At 35.1% G+C, this 27,552-nt stretch overlaps 1 protein-coding gene across 7 annotated transcripts in view; it reads left to right on the plus strand.

The window, feature by feature from the left end:
- AGBL3 (AGBL carboxypeptidase 3) overlaps positions 1-27,552 on the plus strand; it is a 75,150-nt gene that overhangs the window by 21,145 nt on the left and 26,453 nt on the right. For 5 of the 7 annotated variants that reach the window (XM_043589567.1, XM_043589563.1, XM_043589565.1 and 2 more), the window contains 10 exons: positions 2,759-2,897; positions 4,088-4,867; positions 8,943-9,105; positions 10,701-10,827; positions 12,005-12,105; positions 12,326-12,438; positions 12,949-13,015; positions 18,836-18,919; positions 22,023-22,080; positions 23,576-23,647. In XM_043589567.1, the coding sequence (XP_043445502.1) occupies positions 2,759-2,897; positions 4,088-4,867; positions 8,943-9,105; positions 10,701-10,827; positions 12,005-12,105; positions 12,326-12,438; positions 12,949-13,015; positions 18,836-18,919; positions 22,023-22,080; positions 23,576-23,647 (1,704 nt within the window). The remainder of the gene's footprint in view (positions 1-2,758; positions 2,898-4,087; positions 4,868-8,942; positions 9,106-10,700; positions 10,828-12,004; positions 12,106-12,325; positions 12,439-12,948; positions 13,016-18,835; positions 18,920-22,022; positions 22,081-23,575; positions 23,648-27,552) is intronic. The other 2 variants (XM_043589566.1, XM_043589568.1) reach the window with 1 other exon arrangement.

Consider the following 27,552-nt stretch of genomic DNA (forward strand, 5'->3'; position numbering starts at 1 on the left):
GTGGCACAGTTGGTTAAGCATCCGACTTCAGCCAGGTCACAATCTCGCGGTCCGTGAGTTCGAGCCGCGCGTCAGGCTCTGGGCTGATGGCTCAGAGCCTGGAGCCTGTTTCTGATTCTGTGTCTCCCTCTCTCTCTCTGCCCCTCCCCCGTTCATGCTCTGTCTCTCTCTGTCCCAAAAAAAATAAATAAACGCTGAAAAAAAAATTAAAAAAAAAACAAAAAAACAATAGTATGCTAATAACAAAACATAGATGTCTCAGCGTATATGCCAAACTGTGTTGCTCCTAAAGCACCATGTAAGGAAATATGGGATTCCTGCACAGTTTCACCATCCAAGTTCTATATCTTAGAGCATATATTAGAGATAACTTCAGGAAGCATATGTATTTTATTTAAAGGGCTGGCAAAACAAAAATGTGCAAGGATTGTTTCCTATACAGTAAACAATTGTATAAATCATATACTCACATATTTTTTAAGAACCAGAGTAAAGACAAGCATCTCTGATTTTTTTAATTTCAAATATTTACATGGCTAACCTGCCTTAGAACTTCCACACATAACTTAAATGTGATCTGATAAAATATTAAAATAGTTGAGGTGAGTCAATCAGGGTCTTGTCAGGAACTGAATAGCATACTGGGAGTAATTTAAGAAAGTTTAATGAAAGTATAACTTACCAAAGTGTGGACAGACTTAAGAGAGACTCACAAGGGATGGTAAAGCAACATCAAACTGTCAAGAGAGCAAAATCATTGTGTGTCCTAGGCCTGAAAGAGTAAGAGGACAAAATGGTTTTCAGATCTGTAGCTATAGGAAAGAGAAATCTCCAAACAACAAGGTGTATAGAATTCTGGGTTCATGGTTTTTTTTCTTCTAAAAATTTTTTCTTTAAAATGTTCCATTGTCTTGTGACATAATTTGTCTTAAATAAAAAGTTAGCCATAATTTTTATCATTGTTCCCTACATATATATAATGTGTCTTTTTCTCTCTGGCTGTTTTCAGCAATTTGACTATGATCTGCCTAGATTTGGATACCATTATATTTGGATACCTGCTTGAAGTTTGCTGGACTTCTTTGATCCATAGGTTAATAGAGTTGGATTTTTTTTTCAAATTTGACAACTTTTCAGCCATTATTTATTCACATATTTTTTCTGTATTCTTTCTCTTCTGTCCTTTGGAATGCCAATTACACATATGTTGGATTTCTAGCTATGTTCCACATGTCACTGGATCTTTTTTTTTCTTCTCTGTCCTTGAGACTGGATAATTGTATTTATCTGTTTTTAAATTTACTGCATCTTTCTTTTGCAGTATTCAATTTTTCTTAAGCCTCAGGAAAAGTGTTCTTAACAGTCAAGATCGATATTTGTACTTTGAGAACTCTAGTAATGCAAAATCTCATATCTGATTTACAATAGTATGCTAATAACAAAACATCTTTCTTAAACCCATCTAATAAATCATTAACTTCAGTTATTGTAATTTTTATTTCTAGCCTTTTCATTTGGTTCTTTTTTTGTAGTTTTTCAGGTTTTTTTTGAGATTACTTGATCTGTTTGTTCATTATCTCTATCTTTTCCTGTAAGTCTTTAGATATATATTCAGAGTCATCTGTTAATCCCAACATCTCAGTTATCTTGGGGTTTGTTGAAAATTGTGTGAGTGCGTGCGTGCGTGTGTGTGAGACCATGGATCACATTTTTCCTGCTTTTCTTCATGTTTCATATTTTTTCCTAATCACATGCAGGACATTGTGAAAATATGTTTTAGAAATCTGTATTATGTTCTTTTTAAAAATTATGCCACAGTTCTGGTAGGCAGCTAAATTGCTGGCATATCATTTTGCTTCTTTCAGGCTTGGTTTTATTTTTTTATAAGGGCAGACTTTTGTAAGGGCAAAATTTTTATTTTGTCTTAGTCCTTCAGTTAGTTCTAGGTCTTGGTCTTTACCCTTGGATGTGGTACATATGCCTAGTATGCTCCCTTTCTTGAATCACAAAAGAATGCTTGAGATGCCCCATAAAGTCTTTCCATTCCGGATAGATTAGAATTACAGTATATTCTAGAATTGCATATCTCAGCGCCACAGTAAAATTTTCCTATCTTACTCAGTCTTATCTTGTGCTTACACAGCCAAGCCCTCAGCCATGAAGGGAACCACCAGGGAACCACCATGTCGACTTTTGAGGCCCTCCATCTATGTAGCTTTCATCTCTCTGGTGTCCTGTCTCATAAATTTCCGTAGCCCCAAGCAACTGTCTTGCCTCCTCAGCTCAGCAAGACTGTTAGAGTATTCTTAAGTGCCACCTTCTTAGGATGTAGTCAGAAAGTATTCCCAGGAAGAAAGCCAGGGTTAAACATGGGCATACTTCATGTATTTATCTTCTTTCAACTATTATTATAGTTCTAGTCTGTGTGTTATCCAAATATATGGAAACAGCTCATATTTTTTTATCCAGCTTTATAGTTATTTATAGTGAATGGGAAAGTTCAGGACCAATTACTTCATAAAAATTAGAAGTAGGATAAATACTTTTAATGTGACAAATACATGAATTTATTTTAGGCATTGCTTCTCTAGTCTGAAAATTCTTAGACTTCAACAAATCTGTATGTTAGTGTCAAATTACTTTAAAATTTTAAATCCTTAGTGACACTTCAGTTATACTGTGGCTCCAAACTCTGTGCAGAATAATCTGTGTACTTTAGACATGGCTTGATACCTTTATGGTCTTCTTCTGTCATCAGCTTACAAGGAGCCCTGTTTTGTGTATTCCCGAGTAGGGGGCAACCGAACACCCCTGAAGCAACCTGTGGATAACTATGACAATACTTTGATGTTTGAAGCAAGGTTTGAGAGTGGAAATCTACAGAAGGTAGTCAAAGTGTAGGTTTTAATTATTTTTATTTGAGGAGCTGGACCTTCAACTATTTATTATTTTCTGTATTAGGTACATTAAAGTTTTAGTACTCATTAATGAACTGTAATTCCTTGAAGTATAGATGCCAATTAGAGATTGTGAAGGGGGTATGAAAGGTTCAAATTCTGGATTCAAATACTATGAACTTAAGCAGATTTCTGTAGTGTACATTTTTAATATGCCAGTATGAACTGTCAGACAGACACACACACACACATACACTCACACTGCTTCTCAAATTTTTTACTGGAATAGTGTTTGAGATGAGTGTTCTATAAAATATGTTTGGGAACATTCATGCTATCCAAGAGCATTCTTTAAAGGAATTTTTACTATGAAAATATTTAAATACAGAGAATAATACAGTTCTCTATTAACCATCATACACCCATGACCTAGATTCACCAGCTCTGGTTTTGCATCCTTTATTTCACCTATTTCTCAATCACTATTTATAACACATACACACACACAGTAAGTACATAGTCCTGATAGAAGAGAAGGTTACTTGGCAAAGAAAAGTCACAAATAACCCAGCAAGATTGTGTGTGTGTGTGTGTGTGTGTGTGTGTAAAACAAATGTGCCAGTAAAATTATTTTTACCTTTATTTAAGTATCCTTAGTGATTAAGTACGAGGGATGCAAATAGTTACCAAAAACAGTCCTTAAAGAGTTTTCAAATTTTTTAATGTATGTGGTTGTATTAATTTATATGTTTTAAACTTTTCTCAGTGATAGTATTTCAGATCTCTAGAGTTTGAATCTAATAGAAAAAGGAATATATATCTGAAGTAAAAAAAAAAAAAAAGAAAAGAAACAGTGGACTTTAAGTTTTAAGAGCTCTTTAATCATTTCTTTTATAGGAAATGTAATCGGGGTAAAATACAGAATTTTTTTATCAAATGCCCATTTTAATGTGCTCTCTTGAATTACAAAGAAATAAAAAGGCTTTAGAGAATTAGCACAGAAGCAATTTCATATCCAGTAAGAACATTTCAAAACTTTTATCTTTTATAATTACTTGCTGTTGGATGCTGCCTAAATAGTTTCAGGAAAAAAGGCTCTCAGTGAATAGGTAAAAGTAAAATAATTTTCCTTATGTAATTTAAATTTGAATGTCATTTTTACATGTTTCTTTTTCCTTTTTATGTATTAGGGCAGAATATGAATACCAGTTGACTGTGCGCCCTGACCTCTTCACAAATAAACACACCCAGTGGTACTATTTCCAAGTCACTAATACTCAAGCAGGAATCGTCTACAGATTCACTATAATCAATTTCACTAAGCCTGCTAGTCTTTACAATCGGGGCATGCGCCCACTGTTTTATTCTGAAAAAGAGGCCAAGGCTCATAATATTGGCTGGCAGAGAATAGGAGACCAAATCAAATATTATAGGAACAACCAGGGACAAGAGGGGCGCCATTATTTCTCTCTTACATGGACATTTCAATTTCCACACAACAAAGATACCTGCTACTTTGCTCACTGCTATCCATATACTTACACCAACCTGCAAGAATACTTGTCTAGTATCAATAATGACTCAGTACGGTCAAAGTTTTGTAAAATACGTGTCCTGTGCCACACAATTGCTAGAAACATGGTGTATGTTTTAACGATCACTACTCCTTTGAAGAATGCTGACTCAAGAAAGCGAAAGGCTGTGATTTTGACTGCAAGGGTACATCCAGGGGAAACCAACAGCTCTTGGATCATGAAAGGCTTCCTAGATTATATTTTAGGAGACTCAAGTGATGCACAGTTGCTTCGGGACACTTTCATCTTCAAGGTGGTACCTATGCTGAATCCAGATGGTGTGATAGTGGGAAATTATCGTTGTTCCTTAGCTGGACAAGATTTAAACCGTAACTATACATCTGTCCTAAAGGAATCATTTCCTTCTGTTTGGTATACCCGGAACATGATCCGTAGGTAAGATAAGCCTCAAATTACCTCTCTGCTTATTTAGTAAACTTGGAAGTGAGAATCTGGTTACCACAATCCCATTCATTTTACCCTAGCTTCTTAAGATAGTTTAACTAATCGTTTAACTATAGCTACTTAATTTTTTCTCCACCCTTTCCACTCTTCTTTCTGGCATTATGCCACTGGATTCACTATCCTTTTCTTAAATAATGAATAAATTTCTAGAACATTTTAGTGGCTTTGTGAAACTAATAGTTAAATTTGCATATCCCAAATCTGGTTTCTTGCTAAAGGTAGCACTGATGTTTACTTCGGGATGCTTGAATCTCTTACATGTGAAAATTAGTTATATGTCATAGGGCTCCTGGCACTATATTGATCACACATTGCTCTTTGATGAGCCTTTTTTTTTTATTAAGTATTTTAACTCTAGTATAGTTAACATATAATATTATATTAGTTTAGGTGTACAATATAGTCGTTCAACAGTTCTATACATTACTCAGTGCTCATCACGATAAGTGTACTCTTTTGACTATCAGGTTGCATAGTTATTGCAATTTTGATGAATAATAGTGTTTATTTCCCCCGGAAAAGAAATAAACAGCTTTAAATTTTCCAAAGAATCCAGAGCAGCAAATGCACATAATATTTAAATTTTTGTTGAATGGGTGAATTCTTTAATAGATTCAGTTAATAACAATCAAGAATAGGCATGTGCTAGAGCAGAAAGATTTACTGGAGTCAGAGAACCCCATTCCAAGTCCAAAGCCTCTTGACTTTTTTGGTTAAGAGTGTGGAGTGGAGTAACAATATCAGATTGGAATCCTGGTATGCCATTTGCTGTGTGGCCTTGAGCAATTTAAAAACAAATCTAAAGCTTGGTTTTCTCATCTATAAAGTATATAGATGTGGTAATAATAATACTTCATAGGCAGGAGGATTAAATGAGAGTGTTATTTAAAAAGTGCCCAGATGGGGAGCCTGGGTGGCTCAGTTAGTTGGTTAAGCATCTGACTTCGGCTCGGGTCATGATCTCACGGTCTGTGAGTTCAAGCCACGCATGGGGCTCTGTGCTGACAGCTTGGAGCCTGGAGCCTGCTTCAGATTCTGTGTCTCCCTCTCTGCCCCTCCCCTGTTCATGCTCAATTAAACATTTAAAAAAATTATAAAAAGTACCCAGAATAAAATACAGAACATTGAAAGATCTAAGTGTTTTCAGTGTTAGCTCAAATATAAAAAGAAAAAATTGATAATGAATCAGATATAGATATAAAAACTCTTGGTAAACTATTTAGGATTATTCAAATATTTACAATAATAAGTACATTACAGAGACTGTTTATATCCTTATCCCACTTTGCTAGGGCCCCTAGTGCAAGTACAAGAACCCTGTTTCAAGGCTGAGGATGTCAAGGGTACCTCCAGTCCATCAGAGCTGCTGACAGGCTTAGGATGGCCCCAGTTATCTCAGTTCAGCATCAACTTTCACTTCCGTGTTAATGCTTTTATCTGCTTAGGCACAAAGGGACTAAGGTGCAGATCCCCACCAAAAGGACTCAAAACTCTGTTTTCATACCCCTCACAGACGTGGTCTCCAGGATTCCCTGCAGTTATCTGAGAAATATTCAGTGATTAAAAATATAATAACCTATGACGTCCTTTTTCCCCTGGGGATAACAAACAATAAAAAGAGAGCTAAGTAATGTGATGACCCTGATTGGATTCTGGGACAGAAAAGACATTCATGGCAAAACCAGTGAAATCCAAATAAGGTTGGGAGTGTAGTTACTAGTCGTATACCAATGTTGGTTTCTTCATTTTGAACACTGTACCATGGTTAAGTAATTTGTTAACGGGGGAAACTGGGTGAGGAGTACATGGAAACACTACTATTTTTGCAAATTTTGGGTAATCTAAAATTATTCTAGAATTTTTTTTAAAAAATCATAAGAAAGGATGCTGATTAGAATATCTATAGTATCTGCTTACTGCTCTTTGACATAAAGGGTCCCTGGTCCAACACAAGATGGATTATAGGCCAAGGCCCTTTGGCTTGTCTCTGTAGAAAATACTTTAAATGTCTTAGTTCTTCTCAGGTTGCCTTGTAAGAAGGTTAAGGCAGGAATCTACTCAGTAAGTTTCAGAAAGACTTCCAAGAAGGAAAACTATCTCAATGCAATTGATCATAGGCAGGTAAGTAGAATAAGAAGTCACATATGTGTGGGAAGGCAAGCAGCTATAAATATATCTAAGATTTAGTATAGTTAAAGAATATGAGAATAAGAGAAAGTAGTTTTAGTATAGGTTACTTAGTATACGTTACTTAGAATATCTTAACCTGTGGGTAAGAAAAAAGATCCAAGATGTTTCTCAAGTGATTTAAATTCATGTAAAATTTAGAGAGACCCTTCAGAAGTAATGACATATCTTTGAGAATTAGTTAGAAGTTTGTTTTAACTTACATGTAAGAAACTGAAAGGTCATTGAAACTGGGAAAATGTTTATTTCAAAATGTTTAGTGTATTTCATATTTAAGGCCCTAACTTGATATTCTTGTTTTATAATCTACTTCGTTATCTAAAAACTTGTAATGATCATTTAGTGGCTTTCTGTCAGTCTTCCATTTTCCATTAGAATTTATTGGGCACCAAATGAGAAAAGGGCAACCAATTAATACATGTAACAGACTTTACTTTGGGATTTCACTATAGTTTAAAGGAGTATTGTTGCTAATATAAGCTATGTTTTGATTTTGGGTTTTAATATTTTTGTTACAAAAGTAATATATTTCATATTACTATAAGTACCATTCATTACTAACATTTTGGTACTTACCCTTCCAGATATAATAGTATATGTGATTTTGGTTATTTAAGTGATAGAACACTATATAAAGTTTAGAAATATGGGGGAGAGGAGGCAAAAAATGCCCATCATCCTACCATCTTAACACCACTTTTTTTTTAACCTTTTTAATTCCTCTTCATTAGTTATTTTCATCAGTTTGGAGGGGGCTATTTTTTTATAGCTTTAATACTCATTGAATGGCAAGTTTTACAAGCCAAGGATTGTGCTCCTAAGAAATGTGTAGTAATTCATTTGTTAAAAATTTACCAGAAAAAAAATTCAAACTTTAGTGCCATTTTTCTCAAAATGATATTTACCATTTTTTTTAATTTTTTTAATGTTTGTATTTATTTTTGAGACAGAGAGAGAGCATGAGCAAGGGAGGGGCAGAGAGAGAGGGAGACACAGAATCCAAAGCAGGCTCCAGGCTCTGAGCCGTCAGCACAGAGCCCGATGAGGGGCTCGAACTCAGGGACTGCGAGATCATGACCTGAGCTGAAGTCAGACACTCAACCGACTGAACCACCCAGGCGCCCCAGATATTTACCATTTTAATCAAGGGTTGTATAATAATTGGCTTCAGCACCAAGTTGTCTGGTACTCAGTTTTTAACAAATATTTGGGTACTTGTGTACATAGCACTGTTCTAGATGATTTGAAGCATTTCTTACCCATAAGGAGATTAAATATCAAAAATATAAAAAATTTCCAAGGCAAGTGTCAAGTAAATGGTACCAATATTATATGCTACAGGAATTCAAAAAAAGAAAAATCTATGACCCTGACTAATTAGGAAGTGAGACATGAAGTCAGCCTTGAGGGGCAGTATTTGTACATACAGAGATGAAGAAAGAAGACGTTCTAGTCAGAAAGAATCTCTGTGAAAGCTAATGGGCAAAGCTAGGAGTGAGCTGTTTTCTGTATGCAAGGGAAAACCAGAATAATAAAGCAGAGGGATCCTGTAGGAGAGTCTTGGGTGGAAGGTAAATTTTATCCTTATAATGGAAGGTAAACATTCACATTTTATATATGTATATAGTTAATAGGAAATTATTAGAGATGTTTTAAAATTGCCAATAATGTGCAGTATGGATAAGAGAAAGAAGTCGAAAGCAAGGATATAAGAAATTCTGTTTATTTGGATATTAGACTTGTAAATCCATAGTTCCACCCAGAGAAGAAAAATGCAGAGGTGAAATTTAGTAACTTCGTTCTTTTTTTTCCTTGGTAGATTAATGGAGAAACGAGAGGTTATTTTATATTGTGACCTTCATGGCCATAGTAGGAAAGAGAACATCTTCATGTATGGTTGTGACGGTAGTGAGAGATGTAAAGCATTATACTTACAACAACAAATCTTTCCACTTATGCTGAGCAAAAATTGTCCAGATAAAGTAAGTACCATTTAAGATTTTTTTTAATTTTTTTTTCTTTTTTAACCTTTATTTATTTTTGAGACAGAGAGAGACAGCATGAATGGGGAGGGTCAGAGAGAGGGAGACACAGAATCTGAAACAGGCTCCAGGCTGTGAGTTGTCAGCACAGAGCCCGACGCGGGGCTCAAACTCACGGACCGCGAGATCATAACCTGAGTCAAAGTTGGCCGTTTAACCTACTGAGCCACCCAGGCGCCCCCCATTTAAGATTTTTAACTTTTCTTTTATTACATGTTGCTCATGTGAGACTGCAGAATAGATCATTTTAGTAAACTGCTTTTTTATTTATTTTGCCTGGTTAATACAATTGACCATAAAAAAGCAACTGTGGGGAATGTTTAATTTGAAATGTGAAGGAAAAAATGTGCCTTATCCTTCCACCTTAATGGTAAAAGACTAGTTTCCTCATAAGGTCAGGAACAAGGCCAGCATAGCCAGCCTTAACCCCTTCAATTCAGCCTTATACTGGAGGTTCTAAGTGCTGAAAGGCAAGAGAGAAATAAAAGGCAGACACTTTGGAAAGGAACAAGTAATAAAGATGACACAGTTGTCTTCATAGAAAATCCGAAGCAGTCCACAAAAAAAGTCCTCGAATAAGTGAGTTCAGCAATGTCCTACATGACAAGGTCCACCCACAAAAACCAGTTACATTTCTATAGACTCACACCAGACACTTGGAAACCACAACTGAAAATGGTATCATTTACTGTAGCTTCAGAATAAATTAAATACTTGTGACTGTAAAGGAATGATACAAGGGAGAATTTTAGAGGTGATGGAATTGACCTATATCCTGATTGTAGTAGTGCTTACACAGATCTCTATATGTGTTTAACTCAGAATGGAACACAAGTCACTTTTATCATAAATAAAAAATAAAATTACAAAAACTTTTTTTTGTACTAAAACATTTTATAGATATAACAGTCTTTTAGGACAGCTTTCCAGTGATCGATCTTGTGAAAATAAAGCATCCTTATTCTATTCAAAAAATCTACATTAATTAGGGACACTTCGGTGGTTCAGTCAGTTGAGCCTCTGACTTGGGATCAGGTCATGGTCTCGTGACTTTGTGGGTTTGAGCCCCACATCGGGCTCTGTGCTCACAGCTCAGAGCCTGGAGCTTGCTTTGGATTCTCCCCCTCCCCACCCCCCATCTCTGCCCCTCCCCTTGTTCACACTCTTGGCTTTCTCAAAAATAAACATTAAAAAAATTTTTTTAATCTACATTAATCTTTATTTCTAAACATATTTAAGCCCTTTCCTATAAGTTTTTTAAAGTATAAGATCTTATCCCAACAGTATCAAGAATTAATAGGTTTTGAAGGTATATGTTTTATATAGATTAAAAGTAAAATTTATTACCAGCATTCAAATCTGTAGTTCTCAGAAATGTAAATATGTCATCCTTAGGACATAAAAGCCCGTGAAACGTGAGAGAGAATTACTGCTTTTGCACTACTTCCTCCTTTTCAATCCTAGTTCTGAGAAAGACATTGTACTCAGAAAAACACATTTTTCTCTTTTTTTTTTTTTTTTTTGCTTATTTTTAGTTTTCATTCTCAGCTTGCAAGTTTAATGTTCAGAAGAGCAAAGAGGGAACAGGAAGGGTGGTCATGTGGAAAATGGGAATCAAGAACAGCTTCACCATGGAGGCTACTTTTTGTGGATCTACCCTGGGTAAGACCAAGTTTTCTCATTCATGGCTGTCAGAGCTTCAAACCAAAGAGTCGTTTTTAACATAAGATTAATAGTGTAGACAGTTTGATAGTGAGCACTTTCTTCCTACTTAGAAACATGCTGGTGTCCAATCAATTCTCTAAACAGGATGAATTAACAAACTACCACTATATGCATCTCCATCTCATCATTTTCCCTTTGTTTAGAAAAGGGAGTTTTAGCATATAGATAACATACCTAATTGGTTATTTCATGAACTAATTTTTTTTTGTTATGTTTTTAAGAAAGAGTCCTTATAGATGACTCCTGATTGCAAGAAAAAGCAATGTTCATACTTAAAACATCAGGATAGACATGTCTTTAGTGGATTTGCTATCTGCAAGTCAAAATAGACTGGGTTTGTTGGGGGTTCCTTGGGGGGTCAATTTATATTTTAATGGAAGCACTTGTTTCCTTTAAAAATAAAAGTGTGTGGGGGCACCTGGGTGGCTCAGTCAGTTAAGCATCTGACTTGGGCTCAGGTCATGATCCTGCGTGAGTTCAAGTGAGTTCAAACCTTGCCTGCATCAGGCTCTGTGCTGACAGCTCAGAGCCTGGAGCCTGCTTCAGAATCTGTGTCCCTCCCCCTCTTGTGCTGTCTCTCCTCAAAAATAAATATTTTTTAAAAATGTTTTTAAAATTGTGCTCTGTAGTTACATTTAAGAAATCTTTTGGTTTACCCTTAGAATATTCCATATTAAGATAACGGTTATGTTTTTAGAAAATTTATTGACTCAAAGGAAAGTGCTAGAAACCCACACATGTATTTCTGGTCTTTAAAGCACCTTGAAACTGATATAATGGTATCTATGATGATGAAAACATTAAAATATTTACCCAAGTTTTTCTCTAAGTGATTATGAGCATGTTTATAACTGATAACCAAGTATTCCATATGTTCTTATTAAATATTCTTCAGCCCTACAACATAGCCTACTATGTGTTAAGTCAGCTTTGATCCAGATGTGGAGAGGGAATGAAGGAAAGCAATAAGCTGTTAAATGACTTGCCCTGGAGAAGCAAATCCAAAGGACAGGAGATGGAATCTGACCAGAGGTTTTATTTATACTCTGTGAAAACACAGAACGTAAGCCTGCCTGTTAAGGACAAATGGTGGTTAAACTTATTGATGTTTTAGGTAATAAACGAGGTACTCATTTCAACACAAAAGACTTGGAGTCGATGGGGTATCATTTTTGTGATTCTCTTTTGGACTATTGTGACCCAGACCGAACCAAGGTAAGCAAAGTCCATTTGGTAATGCTTCAAACTCCACTTTATCAGATAACATAATCTAACTAAGGGCCTATAGCAGTGTGTTTCTTTTACTATCCCAACAGTGTTTGGGGTTTTTGGTACTTGATGTCCTCATAGTTGCTGTGCCAGGTATCTATAAATATTCAATTAGTTTCATTAGGAAATAAAGTTAATTTATAATTAATTTATCATTTTCCCCTAGTACTATCAGTGCCTGAAAGAATTGGAAGAGATGGAAAAACATATAAATTTGGAAAAAGTCCTTGAGGATTCAGATACTTCTCTGAAAGAAATTGCATTGGATCTAGAGTCTAGGTAACTCAAGATAGTGGATGTAATATAACTTGTGTTTTACTATGCCCTTAATAATAACTGTAGGATATAAAATTATCAGTCTCAACTGAAAATTCCACCTATAGGTAGAGGAGAGAGGGAGAGAGACAGAGACAGAGCGTGAGTGGGAGGGGCAGAAAGAGAGGGAGACACAGAATCCAAAGCAGGCTCAGGCTCTGAGCTGTCAGCACAGAGCCCCGACGCAGGGCTTGAACTCACGAACCATGAGATCATGACCTGAGTGGAAGCCAGACGCTTAACCAACTGAGCCACCCAGGTGCCCCTGTAAACATTCTTATAATTAGAACCATTTCTACAGTTCCAATAAGATAACAGTTTAATAAAAATAACAGTTGAAATTTTAAAATGCCACCAAAATATTATTGTTTTAATATTTATAATATATAATTAATAAGTTACTTGTAAATATAAAATATAATTATAAATATAATAATTAAAATAATTACTATATCAAAGTTTTTTTTTTTTTAGTAGCCGAGGCTCTGACAGTTCAGAATCCAATGAGTCTCAGACTTACCTTCTCAAATTAGCTTCTCAGGTATGATTGAAAATTTCTGCCTATGGTATGGATATACTAAATAGGTACTCTTCTCATTATGACTAATAATCAGGCAAAAAAAAATGCTTGCAGCTGTGTAATTATTGTGTAACAGTAATTGTTATTTTCTGATTATGTAACATATCTTTAAATCATAGAATTTTCTAACCTTAGGATTTTTAACACTCTTACTTTAAAGATCCAGAGAGATTACTTCTCAAAAGCCACTTGTTAACAACTTGTTAATACAAATTAACCACTTGCTAATGAGAGTTGGTACCATAACATACATCACATGCCTGCAAATCCAGTGTTCATTTATTCATTTATTTAACAACTATATATTGAGCTTCAACTGTGTGCTGGGGATAGAGCAGTGAACAAAAAATGAGACAAAAATCCTTCTCTATCATAGCTTATATTCTAGTGGGTGGAAATAAAAAATAATGATAAGTAAAATATATGATGTGCCTAATATGTGATAAGTGCCTAAGGAGGAATATAGAGTGGGAGGAGGAGAAGGAAGTTCAGGTGGTGTTATGGACTGCTTATGTCCCCACCAAATACTACACATGTTGAAACCCTAACCATCAATGTGATGGTGTTAGGAAGTGACTAAGACAAACTAAGACACTACTCTCTTAGTACCGAGTGTGGGGTGCTATTGTAACTAATACCTAAAACTGTGGAAGTGGCTTTGGAACTGGATAACTGGTAGAGTCTGGCAGAGTTTTGAAGTGCATGTTAGAAAATGCTGATATTGCCATGAAGGGACTTCTCAAGATGATTCTGGTAAGGACTCAGAAAGAAAAAAGGGGAGCTGTAGAGCAAGTTTCCATCTTAAAGACACACAACTAATTGTGTATAGGACGTTGGTAGGAATCTGAATATTAAGGGTGATTTTCATGAGATCGCAGACAGAAACGAACATGTTACTGACCAATAGAGAAAATTTAATCCTTACTATAAAATGGTAAAGGATTTGGCTGTATTGAGTTTGTGTTCTATAGCGTTTCATGGAAGGTAGAACTTGTGAGTGATAAAATTGGAAATTTAGCTGAAAAAGTTTCTTTGTAAAGTGTTGAAGAGCAGCTTGATTCCTCCTGACTGCTTATAGTAAAAAACAAGGAGAGAGAAATGAAGAAGGAATTGTTAAGCGAAAAGGAACCAGAAGGTGAAGATTTAAAAAATTCTCAGCCTACCCATGTTACAAAACAATAGGAACGTGTGTTCAGAAAAGAAGAGTAAGAGTGTGGGGGATCAACTGTATGATAAGGAGATTAGTGTGGGTATGAACCACAGAACTAATCAACCACTCCATCAGGAAGACTGCCAGCTTGAACTGAAGGGGTTGGAGACAGGACAGAATGAAGGAAGGCCATCAGACTGCTTGAATTTTACAGTACGGTACCATACATCTATTTGTGAACATGCACTCTTCTTCAAGACAAGGGGGAAAAATGGCCTCAGAGGTAACTAAGAGATCATCAGGGCCACCACCACCTGGATTTCAACAGGATAAACAGCCTCTAACAGAGGCCATGAAGGCAAGCTGCCTCGAGCCATGACCTACATTGTGGGCAGTGCCCTAGCAGAGAGCCAGGCATTAGCAGCACCCTGCCAAGCCGTATGGGTGATGTTGCCACTCCAGTAGGTCCAAAAGGCAGTCCATTGAACCAGAGAGGATTATTCTTGAGCTTTAAGATCTTGTTGAATTTGCCTTGCTAGATTTTTCTATGTCCTTACTGGCAACCCAGCACTCCATCCTTTTCTGTTTCTCCCTTTGGGAATGTCTGTCCTCTGTCTGTCCCATCACTGTATTTTGGAAACCTTTAACTTGTTGGAATGGAATGAGATGGAATAAATGTATTTTGCATGTGAGAAGGACCTGAATTTGGAGGGCTCAGGGACAGAATGCTATGTCTGAATAATTCTATCTTCCCCAAACTCATATGTTGAAATTATAATGCCCAATATGATGGTACTGGAAGGTGGGCCCTTTGGGAAGTGATTAGGTCATGGGGCAGAGCCCTCTGGATTAGTGCCTTATTAAAGAGCTCCAGAGAGATGCCTAGCCCCTTCTACCTTATGAGGATACAAACGAGAAGTTGGCAGCTCAAAAGAGAGTGCTCACCTGACCATACTGGCACATTGACCTCTACCTTCCAGCCTGAAGAACCAGGAGGAATAAATTCCTGTTCTTTTTAGCCACACAGTCTGTGGTATTTTGTTATAGCAGCTGAAATGGAGTAAGATGGATGTTGTATTAGTTTTCTATTGCTGAGCAACAAATTTCCCCAAGCAGTTGCCCAAAACAACAGATACTTATTTTCATGCCATTTCCATGAAACAGGGACTCAGGAGTGGCTTCACTATGTGCTTCTGTCTGAGGTCTCTCAAAAGGCTGCAATGAAGGTGATGGTCAGGTGGTCTCATCTGAAGACTTGACTGAGAAAATATCCACTATTAAGCTCACTTACATGATTGTTGACAAAATTCAAAAGCTGTTCTTCAAAAGCTGTTGGGCTGAAGACCTCAGTACTGCCCTTGTTGGCTTTTAGCCTTTAGTATCATATCCAATAAGTCATTGCCAAATCCAGTGTTGTGAAGTTTTGTCCTGTTTTCTTCTAAGAGTGTTATCCTTTTGGGTCTTAGATTTAGGTCCTTGATCTATTTTGAGTTAATTTTTGTGTTTGGTATAAGGTAAAGGCCCCATTCTTTTGCAAGTGGAGATACAATTTTCTGAGCACCATGTGTTAAAAAGACTGCCCTTCACCCATTGAATGGTCTTGACACCCCTGTCAAAAATCATTTGACTGTATGCAAGGATTTCTTTATTGGCTCTGTATTCTTTTTCTTTGGTCTATATGGCTATCTTTATGCCAATGCCACACTGTTTTGATTACTGTAGCTTTGTAGTAAATTTTGAAATCAAAGTATGAACCCTCCAATTTTGTTCCTTCCCCACTGCTACCCCCCCCCCCCCAGATTATTTTGGCTATTTGGGATCCTTTGAATATTGGGATGGATTTTTCTATTTCTGCAAAAAAAAAAAAAGTCATTGGGATTTTGATAGGGATTGCATTGAATCCATAGATTGCTTTGGGTAATATTGATATTTTAATAATATTAGGACTTACATTTCATGAATAAGAGATATGCTTTCATGTACTTATGTCTTCTTTAATTCCTTTCAACAATGTTTTGTAGTCACCGTAGTTTTTTTGTACAAGAAGATGAAGTTTTCTTTCACCTTCTTGGTTAATTCCTAAGTATTTTATTCTTTTTGATGCTATTGTACATGGAATTGCTTTTGTAATTTCCTTTTCAAGTTCTCTAATTGTGTATAAAAATGCAGTTGATTTTTGTGTGGTAACTTTGTATCTTTCTGTATTGCTGACTTAATTTATTAGTTCAAACAGATTTTTTTGTGGACTCTTTAGAGTTTTTAAAATATAAGATCATATCATCTACAGAGATCATTTTACTTCTTTCCCATTTGGATACCTTCTATTTCGTTTTTGTGCTTAGTTGCTCTGGCTATAATTTCCAGTATTGTGTTGAATAGAAGTGATGAAAACAGACATCCTTACTTGTTCCTGATCTTAAAGGAAATGCTTTCAGCATTTCACCATCAAACATGTCAGCTATAGTTTTTTTTATTGTGTTGAGGTGGTTTCCTTCTATGCCTTGTCTGTTGGGTTTTTTAATCATGAAAAGGTGTTGAATTTTGTCAGATGCCTTTTCTGCATCAATTGAGATGTTCATGTGAGGTCTTTTCCTTTATTATGTTGACGTGGTGTTTTACGTTCATTAGTTTTTTACGTTTGAACCATCCTTACATTCTGATCAATTGGTTATGTTGAACCATCCTTACATTCCAGGAATAAATCCTATTTGGTCATTGTGTACAATCCTTTTAATATGCTGCTGATTTTTATTTGCTAGTATTTTGTTGAGGATTTTTTGCATTAATGTTCATAAGACATGCTGATCTATAAATTTTTTTGTTCTTGTAGTGTCTGTCTGGCTTTGGGTATCAGGATAATGCTGGCCTCATAGAATGAGTTAGGAAGTGTTCCCTACTCTTGAGTTTTTTAGAAAGGTTTGAGAAGTACTGATGTTAGTTCTTTAAATGTTTGGTAGAATTCTCCTGTGAAGCCATCACGTCTACAGTTTGTGGTTGGGAGATTTTTTTATTGCTGATTCATTATCAGTTATAGGTCTGTTCATATTTTCTATTTCTTTGTGATATACTCTTGGTAGGTTTTGTGTTTCTAGGAATTTGTCCATTTTATCTATATTTGTTATATATAATTGTTAATTGTTATATATATATAATTATTAATATATAATATATATTATATATTATATATTATATATTACATATATTATATACATATTATATATTATATTAATATATATTATCTATAATATATATAAATATATATTAAATATATTTATATTTATATATTTATATATTTTTTATTTTATTATTTTATTATATTATATATTATACATATTATTATATTATTTTATATTTATATATTATATTATATATTATATATTATATATATTTATATTTATAAAAATATTTATATAAATATAAATTATATATTTATATAAATTTATATATAAATATATAAAATAAATTTATATATAAATATATATAAATTTATATATAAATATATAAAATAAATTTATATATAAATACATTTATATATAAATATATAAATATAAATATATATATAATATATATAATATAATATATAATATATATAATACATATAATATATATAATATATAATATAAATTATAACATATATTATAATATATTATATATAATATATTGTTAATAGTGAGTCGTAATAAGTAAGTCTTAATAAGTAAGATTTTAAAAGCTAGCTGTCTTACAGAGTATCTTCTCTGATCACAACAGGATGAAACTGTATTATTAACTGCTTTGTTTTTCTTTAAATGTATTGGAAAACAAAAAGTGCTCTTTAAAACCATTGCTACAGTGATATGCTAGCTTTTATAATTGCCTGTGTTCAGATCTTTATTTCTCCCTACAGATTCAAGTTAGTTTCCGGTGTCTTTTCACCGTGTAGGACTCTCTTGAGCATTTCTTACAGGATGTGTCTAGTGGTCATGAACTCTTTCAGCTTTTGTTTATCTGGGAATGTCTTAATTTCTTCCTAACTTTTGAAGGACAATAATGCCACTTTTTAAAAGCACTTTGAATGTATTGGTTTATGGTCTTCTGGCCTCCAGTTTCTGATGAGAAATCTGCTAATAATCTTATTGAGGATTCTTCCACGTAACAATTTTTTTCTCTTGCTACTTTCAAGATTCTTTCTCTTAATTACAATGTGTTTCATTGTGGGTTTTTGAGTTCATCTTACTTGGAGCTCATTGAGCTTCTTGGATGTTTACATCATATCTTTCATCACATTTGGGAAGTTTCATCAAATTTTCATCCATTATTTCTTCACTCATTGGCACTTCTGGGTTGATGGCTTCTCTGGCTCTAAAGCTGGGATATGTAAGTAAAAACAAAACACAGGAATTACTCACTATTCTTCTGTCCTCTGCTCCTGAAGTCCCTCACCAGACTACCTTCTTCTTTCTGCTTTTTAGGGCCTCTTATGCTTATTTTGTGTAGAATACCCAGGATTTTCAGTTGTACTTAGTGGGAGGGATAGAAGAAGTACTTTATCTTCCTAGAAGTGGAAGTCTCAAGATAGCTTTATGTCCACATATATACTGTCTTTGGTGTGTTGATTAAATATTGATTTCAAGTATGATTCTTTTACTTAGCTAAAAAAGAAAAAACACTTGAAAACAAAGAAGGAAAGAAATTCTACCATAGCAAGTAATCAAAACACCAGAGAAGAACCAGAGGTATTCACTGACCTGGTTTTTAACAGTTTTTGAAAAAATGGTTGCAAGAGAATGGCAAGTTGTTTCCTGTTACACTTTCTATCCCCAAATTTTTGCCCTGGGAAATGTTAGTGATTAAAACTTTGCTTATGTTATTTGCTGTTTATAAAAATATAAGAGAACCTTGACAGATGAGAAGTGGATTTTATTAATAGGTGCTATAAATTTCACTTTTACTTACTTTACTCTGAAAAGTATTTGAGGTATCTTACAAAGATACATCTAGGATAACTAGAAGAGATAAATTAAGAAAAATTAAATGGCAATACAAGAGTGTAAGAGTAGATGGTGCTGAGAGATTGACTTCTACCATAACAGCATGAGAAGCTCTGCAAATTCATTCACCTAACAAAAATTGGTGATACTAAAAACAAACAACACAACCATTGCCCTAAGGGCAGATAGCAAATGAAAAACATCTATTTGTGAAAATTTCCTAAAATTTGGTAAAAAGAAAACAGTAAGAGCTTGTGGCATTTGAAGCAAGATTCCTTCCTCCCCCTCCCAGTTCAGTGAGACTGAATCTCCACCCCAGACCAGCACAGCCACGAACACAGAACCCCCTCTCTCCACTCGTGCCAGCCAGAGGGCTGTCTTCCAAAAAGGGGTGGGGCATCAGTTCTTATCCCGCCTCCAGCTACCTGTTGCTGGGGCTAAGTTCGGAGTGAGTGCAGCCAAGAGGTGGGGGCTCCCTTCTTCTACCCACGCTCCATTCAGGAGACAGAGATTCTGCCTGGGGTGCCACATTACCCAGAATATTTTGGCCCTAATCACCCTTACCTTAGCTTGTGAAATGGTGACATCACACTAGAGGCAAATAGAGAAGACCTGAGACTGCTGCCCTCTTTCCACGTACAGCTCAGCTCCTAAAGTGGGTGTCACTGAGAGAAGAGTGCCATTGTCCCCACCCCCAGCTCCAGAGACAGGTCAGAAATTTTGCCTTGGGGGAGAATCAGACAAAAACAGATAGTTTTTAAGAACTTTTTATTTGAAATATGTGTAGGAGCTCTGCTGCATCCTTGACTTCTCCATTGTTAACATCTTGCATGTATCATACTATATCGACACCATAAAACTGATGTTGATCTAGTCCACAGCAGTTATTCAGATTTTATCAGGATGCACGCACTCATTTGTGTGTATTCCTCATAAATTTTTAATTCTAGTCTTTAAAGCACATTGTTATGTAATATCGCATATTTTTATATTGGTATCTGATTTCTTGTTTGTAAATTGTGCAATCTAAGCAATGTGAGTATGCTTGGGAGAGGGCCAAGATTATAAAAAAGTGTTTGGTAAACTCTCTAATCGATCTCAATGTGTTAAGTCATTTGCAGAACCCAATAACCGAAGTGGATTTTGTTTGGGAGACTGTTTTTTTATTGTTTTGTATGCAGATTTTGTCAGACACATATTTACTCTTCATAAACATCTCCACATAGTGGCTTTTCTCCTCTACCCAAGCTATATTTCAGGCAAAATATAGTAAATTCCTTTACATTAAAATATTTATGTATTTTCCCCTTGGTTGATTAGAGCTTCAAAATTGTTATGAAATCATAATCTGTATTTAATGTTGGATTTTCCAGATGGAAAACAATCATCATTTGGTTATCTGAAAAGCTGCATACATAAGTGCTCTTATAAACTAATAGGAGTTCTTAGCCATTGATCTTGAAATTTATTTTAACAGTCTTTGGCAAAAAGAGTGAACAGTGTCATCTTAACTGAGTTTAATGCCTAAGGACAACCTAAATTCATGCTCTGAATTATTTCTTAATTGTTTGTAAGATATCCATACATCCTGAAAACAATATTTGTAAGTTATTTTTAAAGTATTTTAGGTAACTATATTTCGTACCTGGACATTCTCAATAATTGATTCAGAAGACTTAAGCAAAAACAAACAATTATAGATTACTGTGGTTAGAATTGGGAGATCATGTTCATAAGGAAGGACACTGGCCTGGTGATTTTCTATAGGATGAATGGAATAGTTTATAATGGCTTATAGCATCATTTCAACGAAGGGAAGAGGGCTAAAAATAACATGGAGTTCATCGAATCAAGTCTTACCACAAGTGAATTTCTCTAGCCTAATTTCACTTCTTGTCTCTCCAAATTCTGATTATATAGTATTGCTTTTAACTTTGTGTAATTTTTTCTAGAATATTTCCTTTCTCTCTGCCTTCAGTAATCAAGTTTTTATTTTTATACTTGCCTCTCATTTTTATGATTCTATAAATTTTTTTTTGCTGCCAATTTTATCTACAAAAAAGGGGGATTTTAGTTTTTAACTACTCCATAGTCCACTTTTCATCATGAGTTGATATGGATAACACATTGGCAAAAAAATATTGATGTCCTCAGGTTTTTTTTCCCCTTTCTAATGCCCGTTCAGAAAGCTCTTTATAATATCCACATACCACAGATGTAGAAACAAAAGTTTGGAAACTTTTTAAACAAAAGTTTAAAGTGTTTTCATGGTTACATGATTTGTAGACTATTCAAGATTAGCTGTTACAATTCTGTAGTGTTTTGTGTCTCATTTAGTGTACCTGGTCATTATTGGCAACTCCTTTTTCAAGGTAGAAAACAATATGTGTATGCTCTTCCTTACTATGGACTTCTACAAAATATTTTTCGTCTTTTTTATATAAGCACAGTTTTGTAATCAATTATACATTTTTCATACAGTTTTATATATTTTCACTCATTTCATATTATCTTCCTACATCTTTATTTTTATTTAAATAAGTGAGATTATACCCATTCATTTTTTGTCTCTCATTGTAAATAAATTCTTGTGAAGTGAAAAAGATTTTTAACTCGCTTTAGTGCCAAAATAACCATATCAATATTTTCTTCTCATTGTTGCAGGAGAAAAGTAGTGTTATGAAAGGTATTAGAAGGCTCTGTTTTAAGAGGTATTTTTGCCCATTCTAAACCTATGAGGATAAAATGAGAAATGTTGAAAACTACTATACCAAAGATGATACAGGAAATATACTTCCTTTTCATGTTTATAACATATTGTTTTCCTTCTGGTTCTGTGTTCCATTAGGTATGTGATAAAGGACATTTAGTGCAAAGACACAAACCATCAAATTCTGATGTGAAAGGTAATGTTCTGCTTGTACTCTCTCTAGCCAATTAATGCATTTATTCAACACTTTCGTGCCACAGCTTTGAGGTTACCACTGTGCTTGGTGCTAGGGACATTAAGTAGTATACTATTACCATTTCTTACCCCCAGGAGCTCATCTTTAATAGGGGGAGAAAAGTAAATAAACGAAGTGCAGTGTTACAGGTGTAATGCCAGTAGTCTAGACAGGGCTCCAAGAAAGCGCAAAGAACAGAAGGTTGGAGTGAGTGGGCCATGTACTTGAGGGATCTCTCTGATATGAGAGATTTTTCCCCAAACAGAATATAGGGATTTTGTTTTAAAAACCATCTTGTTCCTCTCATTTCATAATTTAATAGAGGATGATCCCAGGAGGGAAATAAAATTATGGACCATTTGCTTTTGCTAGAATCTGCTAAGTTGGATATGAATTTGACTCTATTTGAGATGACCTACTTAAAATATATATATATGTATATATGTATATATATATATATATGTATATATATATATACACATACACACATACATACATGTGTATATATATCCATTTAGTTTATGATCTAGCAAGCTAACTAGAAATAGAAATGGAAATAAGAACCACACCAAGGAAAGGGGAAAATTCTATTATAACTAATGTGGTTAATTGATTTGAACTTTAAATTAACTACTCTTTCTCATAGTGATCATCCAAGCAAATCACTTTTTTTCTTATTTTTTTCTAATCTTTGTTTTTGAGAGAGAGAGAAAGAGAGAGAGACAGAGTGTGAATGGGGGAGAGGGGCACACAGAGGGGAGACACAGAATCCGAAGGAGGCGCCAGGCTCTGAGCTGTCAGCACAGAGCCAAACGCGGGGCTCGAACTCACGAACAATGAGATCATGACCTGAGCTGAAGTCGGATGTCCAACCAACTGCACCACCCAGACGCCCCCCAAGCAAATCACTTTTTATATATAATGTATTCCTCTGTTGAAAATTTAATACCAAAAATTAGAACTGAAAAGCACACTTTAGAATACTTACTTTAGATCTTTTTCTATATCTGTGCACATACTATTAATCACAGAATGTTCATGTTGTTTTGCAATCTACATTTTCATTTAAAATTGAAGTATATTATAAACTTCTTTACATGTTACTAAGTGGTGGCAAAGTATTCCATTGTATTTGTTAAACATTTTTGCTTACATTTTTTTCTATTACAAACAATAGCAAAGACCTTAAAACTCCATATTTGTGTATATTCTTATTTATTTATACTAGATTCCTAGAAAGGAATTGCTGACCTAAAGAGTATGGACATTTTTTTATACTTTAACAATAAAAAGCAAAAATGTAACAAAAATTCATAATATTTGAGAACTGTGCTAATTGAGCTAAGCTATTTACATTATCTTCTAGCCTTTTTGTTTAGAAAAAGATAAAAAATATGAAGTGTAAAAGACTCAAATTATTTTCATGCTACAAATGATCTTTTATCATCTTTTCTAGCTACAAACCCTGATGTATCAGATGACAGTATATTTGATTATTTCAGAAGACCATTCCCTAATCAAGGTTTAGGTGAGTAAAATAGGAATAGAGGCAGTAATGAATCTACATGTGAGCTTTTTAACCATGTGTGTCTGATCAAAATCTACATGTAAGTAACTAGCTTGTCTTCAAAATGGATAGCCAAGAAGCAATTCGCCTTCCCAGAAATTATGACCTCAAATTTTTATTTTTCTCTCAAGCCCAAGAAATTTGTAAGGGAAGCCAGTAGAAATTCATTACATGTCAATTTGATTCCTTATAATTTTATCTGTTCAAAAAACAAAAAGAATATTCATCTCATTATCTAATCTCTTCATTCCCATCACATTGAATCCTAAAGAGAGAAACCTTGAGAGTCCTCTAGTCTTACCTATTCATTAGAGTATCCAGCCTCATCCAACCTTTGAGTGAGGACACTTGGTGACAAGTAGTTCACCCAATTGTACAGTTCATTCTGTTGCTTGAGAGCTATAGCATTGAGAACATCCTTTTTCTGTTAAGCTAAAAACATGTGTCCCTATAAATTTCATCCACCTCTTTAATTACACAAAACGAAGAGTGAAGTAACCTTAAAGGTATTTCTGATTTTCCCTGATTCTCCTTGAAAAATGCAATGTCTCTTCCCCATAGTAGATGTTAAGTATTTTTTAAGCAATCATTTATTTCCTTGAAACTTTCCTTCCATTTCTTTCAGCCATCCATAATACAGCATGATTCAAGTCCTTTACCACATGATGTTTTTCTTTCCTGTCACTCTGTCACTGTTCAAGCTTGACTGAAACTGAACACAGCACTATAGACGCCAGTTAATGAGTATACAACAAATCATCACTTTCATTTGCTTCTTTCTACACCCTAGATTCCCATTAATGCAGTCTAAGGTTGCATCTGTTCTTTTGGAAACTATCCTAAAACATTGATAAATTGCATTTATATACACTCAAACGTATAAAGTTTGCTGCTGCTCAGTGTTGTCTCCTCCATTTTCTACTTCTTCAATTGGCATTTTGATTCAATGTTTATTGAACCAAATTTATTTATTTATTGGGTCTTAAATTTATTCCTGTTAAATTAAATCATCTTAGATTTAGCCTTTCATGAACTCTCGATCTTAAGTGTGTCATGTCATTGTACTTGCTATATATATATATTTGTGTACATATACAGACATATATCTATATACATTTGACCTCTTGTCAGAGCTTTAAACTCTTGTATTTAACTCTCTCCTAAACATCTCCACAGAGATGTCCCACATATCCAAATTCAAATTCATCTAATTCCACACTAAATGCTGTTCCTCCTGTATTCTCTGTAACCTTGGTCACAGTATTAGATACAGAACCACCCGTTTTAACCTAGAAACATGACAGTCTTTTTTTCCCTTTCATTTCCATCCCTCAGATCCAGCCACTGAATCCAACTGATTTTACCTCATAATCTCTGTATCTCCTATTATGTCATCATTCTTTTCACTCCTCACCTGTTTACAAGGAGATTTCTAATTGGCTTTCTTGCCACCAATATTGTCATCCTAATTCCGTCTTTCTTGCTACCATAAAAGTGAGCTATCAAAAACACCAATCAGATGATGTAAAACTAGTACGTAAAGCCTTTCAGTAATACCAGTTTCCTAATAGTGGTTGAAGTTGGCACAGTCCTAAGACTTAAATTTTTTTTTGGCTTTCTTTTTTTTTAAATTGTTTTAAATTTTTTTTTCTTTTTTTTTTTTTGAGACAGAGAGAGAGCATGAGCAGGGGAGGAGCAGAGAGAGAGGGAGACACAGAATCCGAAGCAGGCTCCAGGCTCTGAGCTGTCAGCACAGAGCCCGACGCAGGGCTCGAACTCACAGACTGTGAGATCATGACCTGAGCCGAAGTCGGATGCCCAACCGACTGAGCCACCCAGGTGCCCCTAGGCTTTCTCTTTTTAATTTTTTTTAAAGTGTATCTATTTATTTTGAGAGAGAGAGAGAGCACAAGTCGGGGAGGGGCAGCGAGAGAGGGAGAGAGAATCCCAAGCAGGCTCCGCACTGTCAGTGCAGAGCCCAATGCAGGGTTTGAACTCACAAACTGTGAGATCATGACCTGAGCCAAAGTCAGACACTTAACTGCCTACACCATCGAGGCGCCCATTTTTTTTAACTTTTAATTTCAAAATAATTTCAAGAATAGTATGAAGAACTATATCTACCTAACTATATTTCCCCAACCCATTTTTTGTAGACATGTTTATTCCTAAACAATTTCAATACATATTTTCCAAGAACAAGAACGGTGTCTTACATTAAAATCAAGAAATTCAATTTTGATGCAATACTATTTTATATATTACAGTTAAATTTTGCCAAATGTAGCAGTAACATCCTTTAAAGCAAAAATTCTCCCTGATTCAGGATCACAAATTGCATTTAAAGGTCACATACCTTTATTCTCTTTCAATTTGGAACAGCCCCTCAGCTTTTCTTTCTCATTCATAGCCCTGGCATTTTTGAAGATCATGGGCCAGTTGTCTTAGAGTGTTTGGCTTTAAAATTTTAATGTACATGAGAATTACCTGGGGAGCTTATGGAAACCCCAGCTTCTGATTCTGAGCTGGTCTTTGTTGTCAGCCCCTGAATCTACATTTTTTATAAGGCACTTCAGATAATTCTGATGTTGGCAATTAGCACACCATACATTGCGACTCACCACTTAGGAGACTATAAATGAGAGATGGCAAAAGGCCAAATAGTTAGGACCTAGCCCATCCAACCCTTACTCATCCTGACTAGCTTTCTTTCTTTTGATAATGTTGTTAGTTCAAAAGGAAAAGATTTTTTTTTAATTTTTTTACATTGATTTATTTTTGAGAAACAGAGTGAGACAAAGCGTGAGCAGGGGAGGGGCAGAGAGAGAAGGAGACACAGAATCTGAAGCAGGCTCCAGGCTTTAAGCAAGCAGTTAGCGCAGAGCCTGATGCGGGGCTCGAACTCACAAACTGTGAGGTCATGACCTGAGCTGAAGTCGGACGCTCAACCAACTGAGCCACCCAGACGCCCCAGAAAAAGATTTTCTGACAACCACTAGCTACCGCGCAGAAACCAGATTCTATAACATGATGTACAAGAACTGCAATGAACTGGCTCCTGACTACCACTCCAGTTTTACCCCTTGCCATTCTCTGCCTTTTACTTTAGACTTCAGCAAAGATAATCTTCTTGTAACCTCAAAATCAGTCTTACCTTTTTGCCTTTCCTCATGCCATCTCCTGTGCTTGAAACTTAATTCTCCCTCTCTTCAACTACATTAGCTACTCATCACTTAAGGAGTAAGTATCAAATTTTAGTAAGACTCATATACAATTTATTACAATAAGAGTTAGATGAAGTCATAATGATTTGCACAAATTGCTCAGATTGTTCAGAGAAGAGGATCAGATCCAGCCTAGAAATCTCAGGGCATGTTTTTTTGAAGAAATTGATACTTAAATTATGATGCGGTCTTAAGTGACAAGTTAGACATTTAGCAAGAACAGAGAGTACCTTCCTTGAATTCTTAAAAAAAAAAAATTGTCAGTGGTTTTGTGATCTTATGTGTAAATTTTTTCCTTACTTGAGATGTAATATGTCTGGGACTGGAAATAACCCATTCGAAGCCTTTTGACTTCTGTCATCTCTTACCAATATTTAGTCTCCTCTTTCTAGAGAAAAGAAAACTCTATTTGATAGAAAAGACAGAAGCAACTTAAGAGCTGAGGGATTCTGCTCTTTGTCATCACTCAGGATGATTATCATTAAAATAATCCCAGCAGATCAGATTTAAAAATTGTGATAGATTTTTCATTCTGAATATAGCCAAGTAAAATTTACATCTTTTTTATAAGTTTTTGAAGTTTACTTATTTTGAGAGAGAGAGAAAGTGAGCAGGGGAGAGGCAGAGAGAGAGGGATAGAGA

The sequence above is a fragment of the Prionailurus bengalensis genome, chromosome A2 (genome assembly GCF_016509475.1).
Source record: "Prionailurus bengalensis isolate Pbe53 chromosome A2, Fcat_Pben_1.1_paternal_pri, whole genome shotgun sequence".
Taxonomy (NCBI): Eukaryota; Metazoa; Chordata; class Mammalia; order Carnivora; family Felidae; genus Prionailurus; species Prionailurus bengalensis.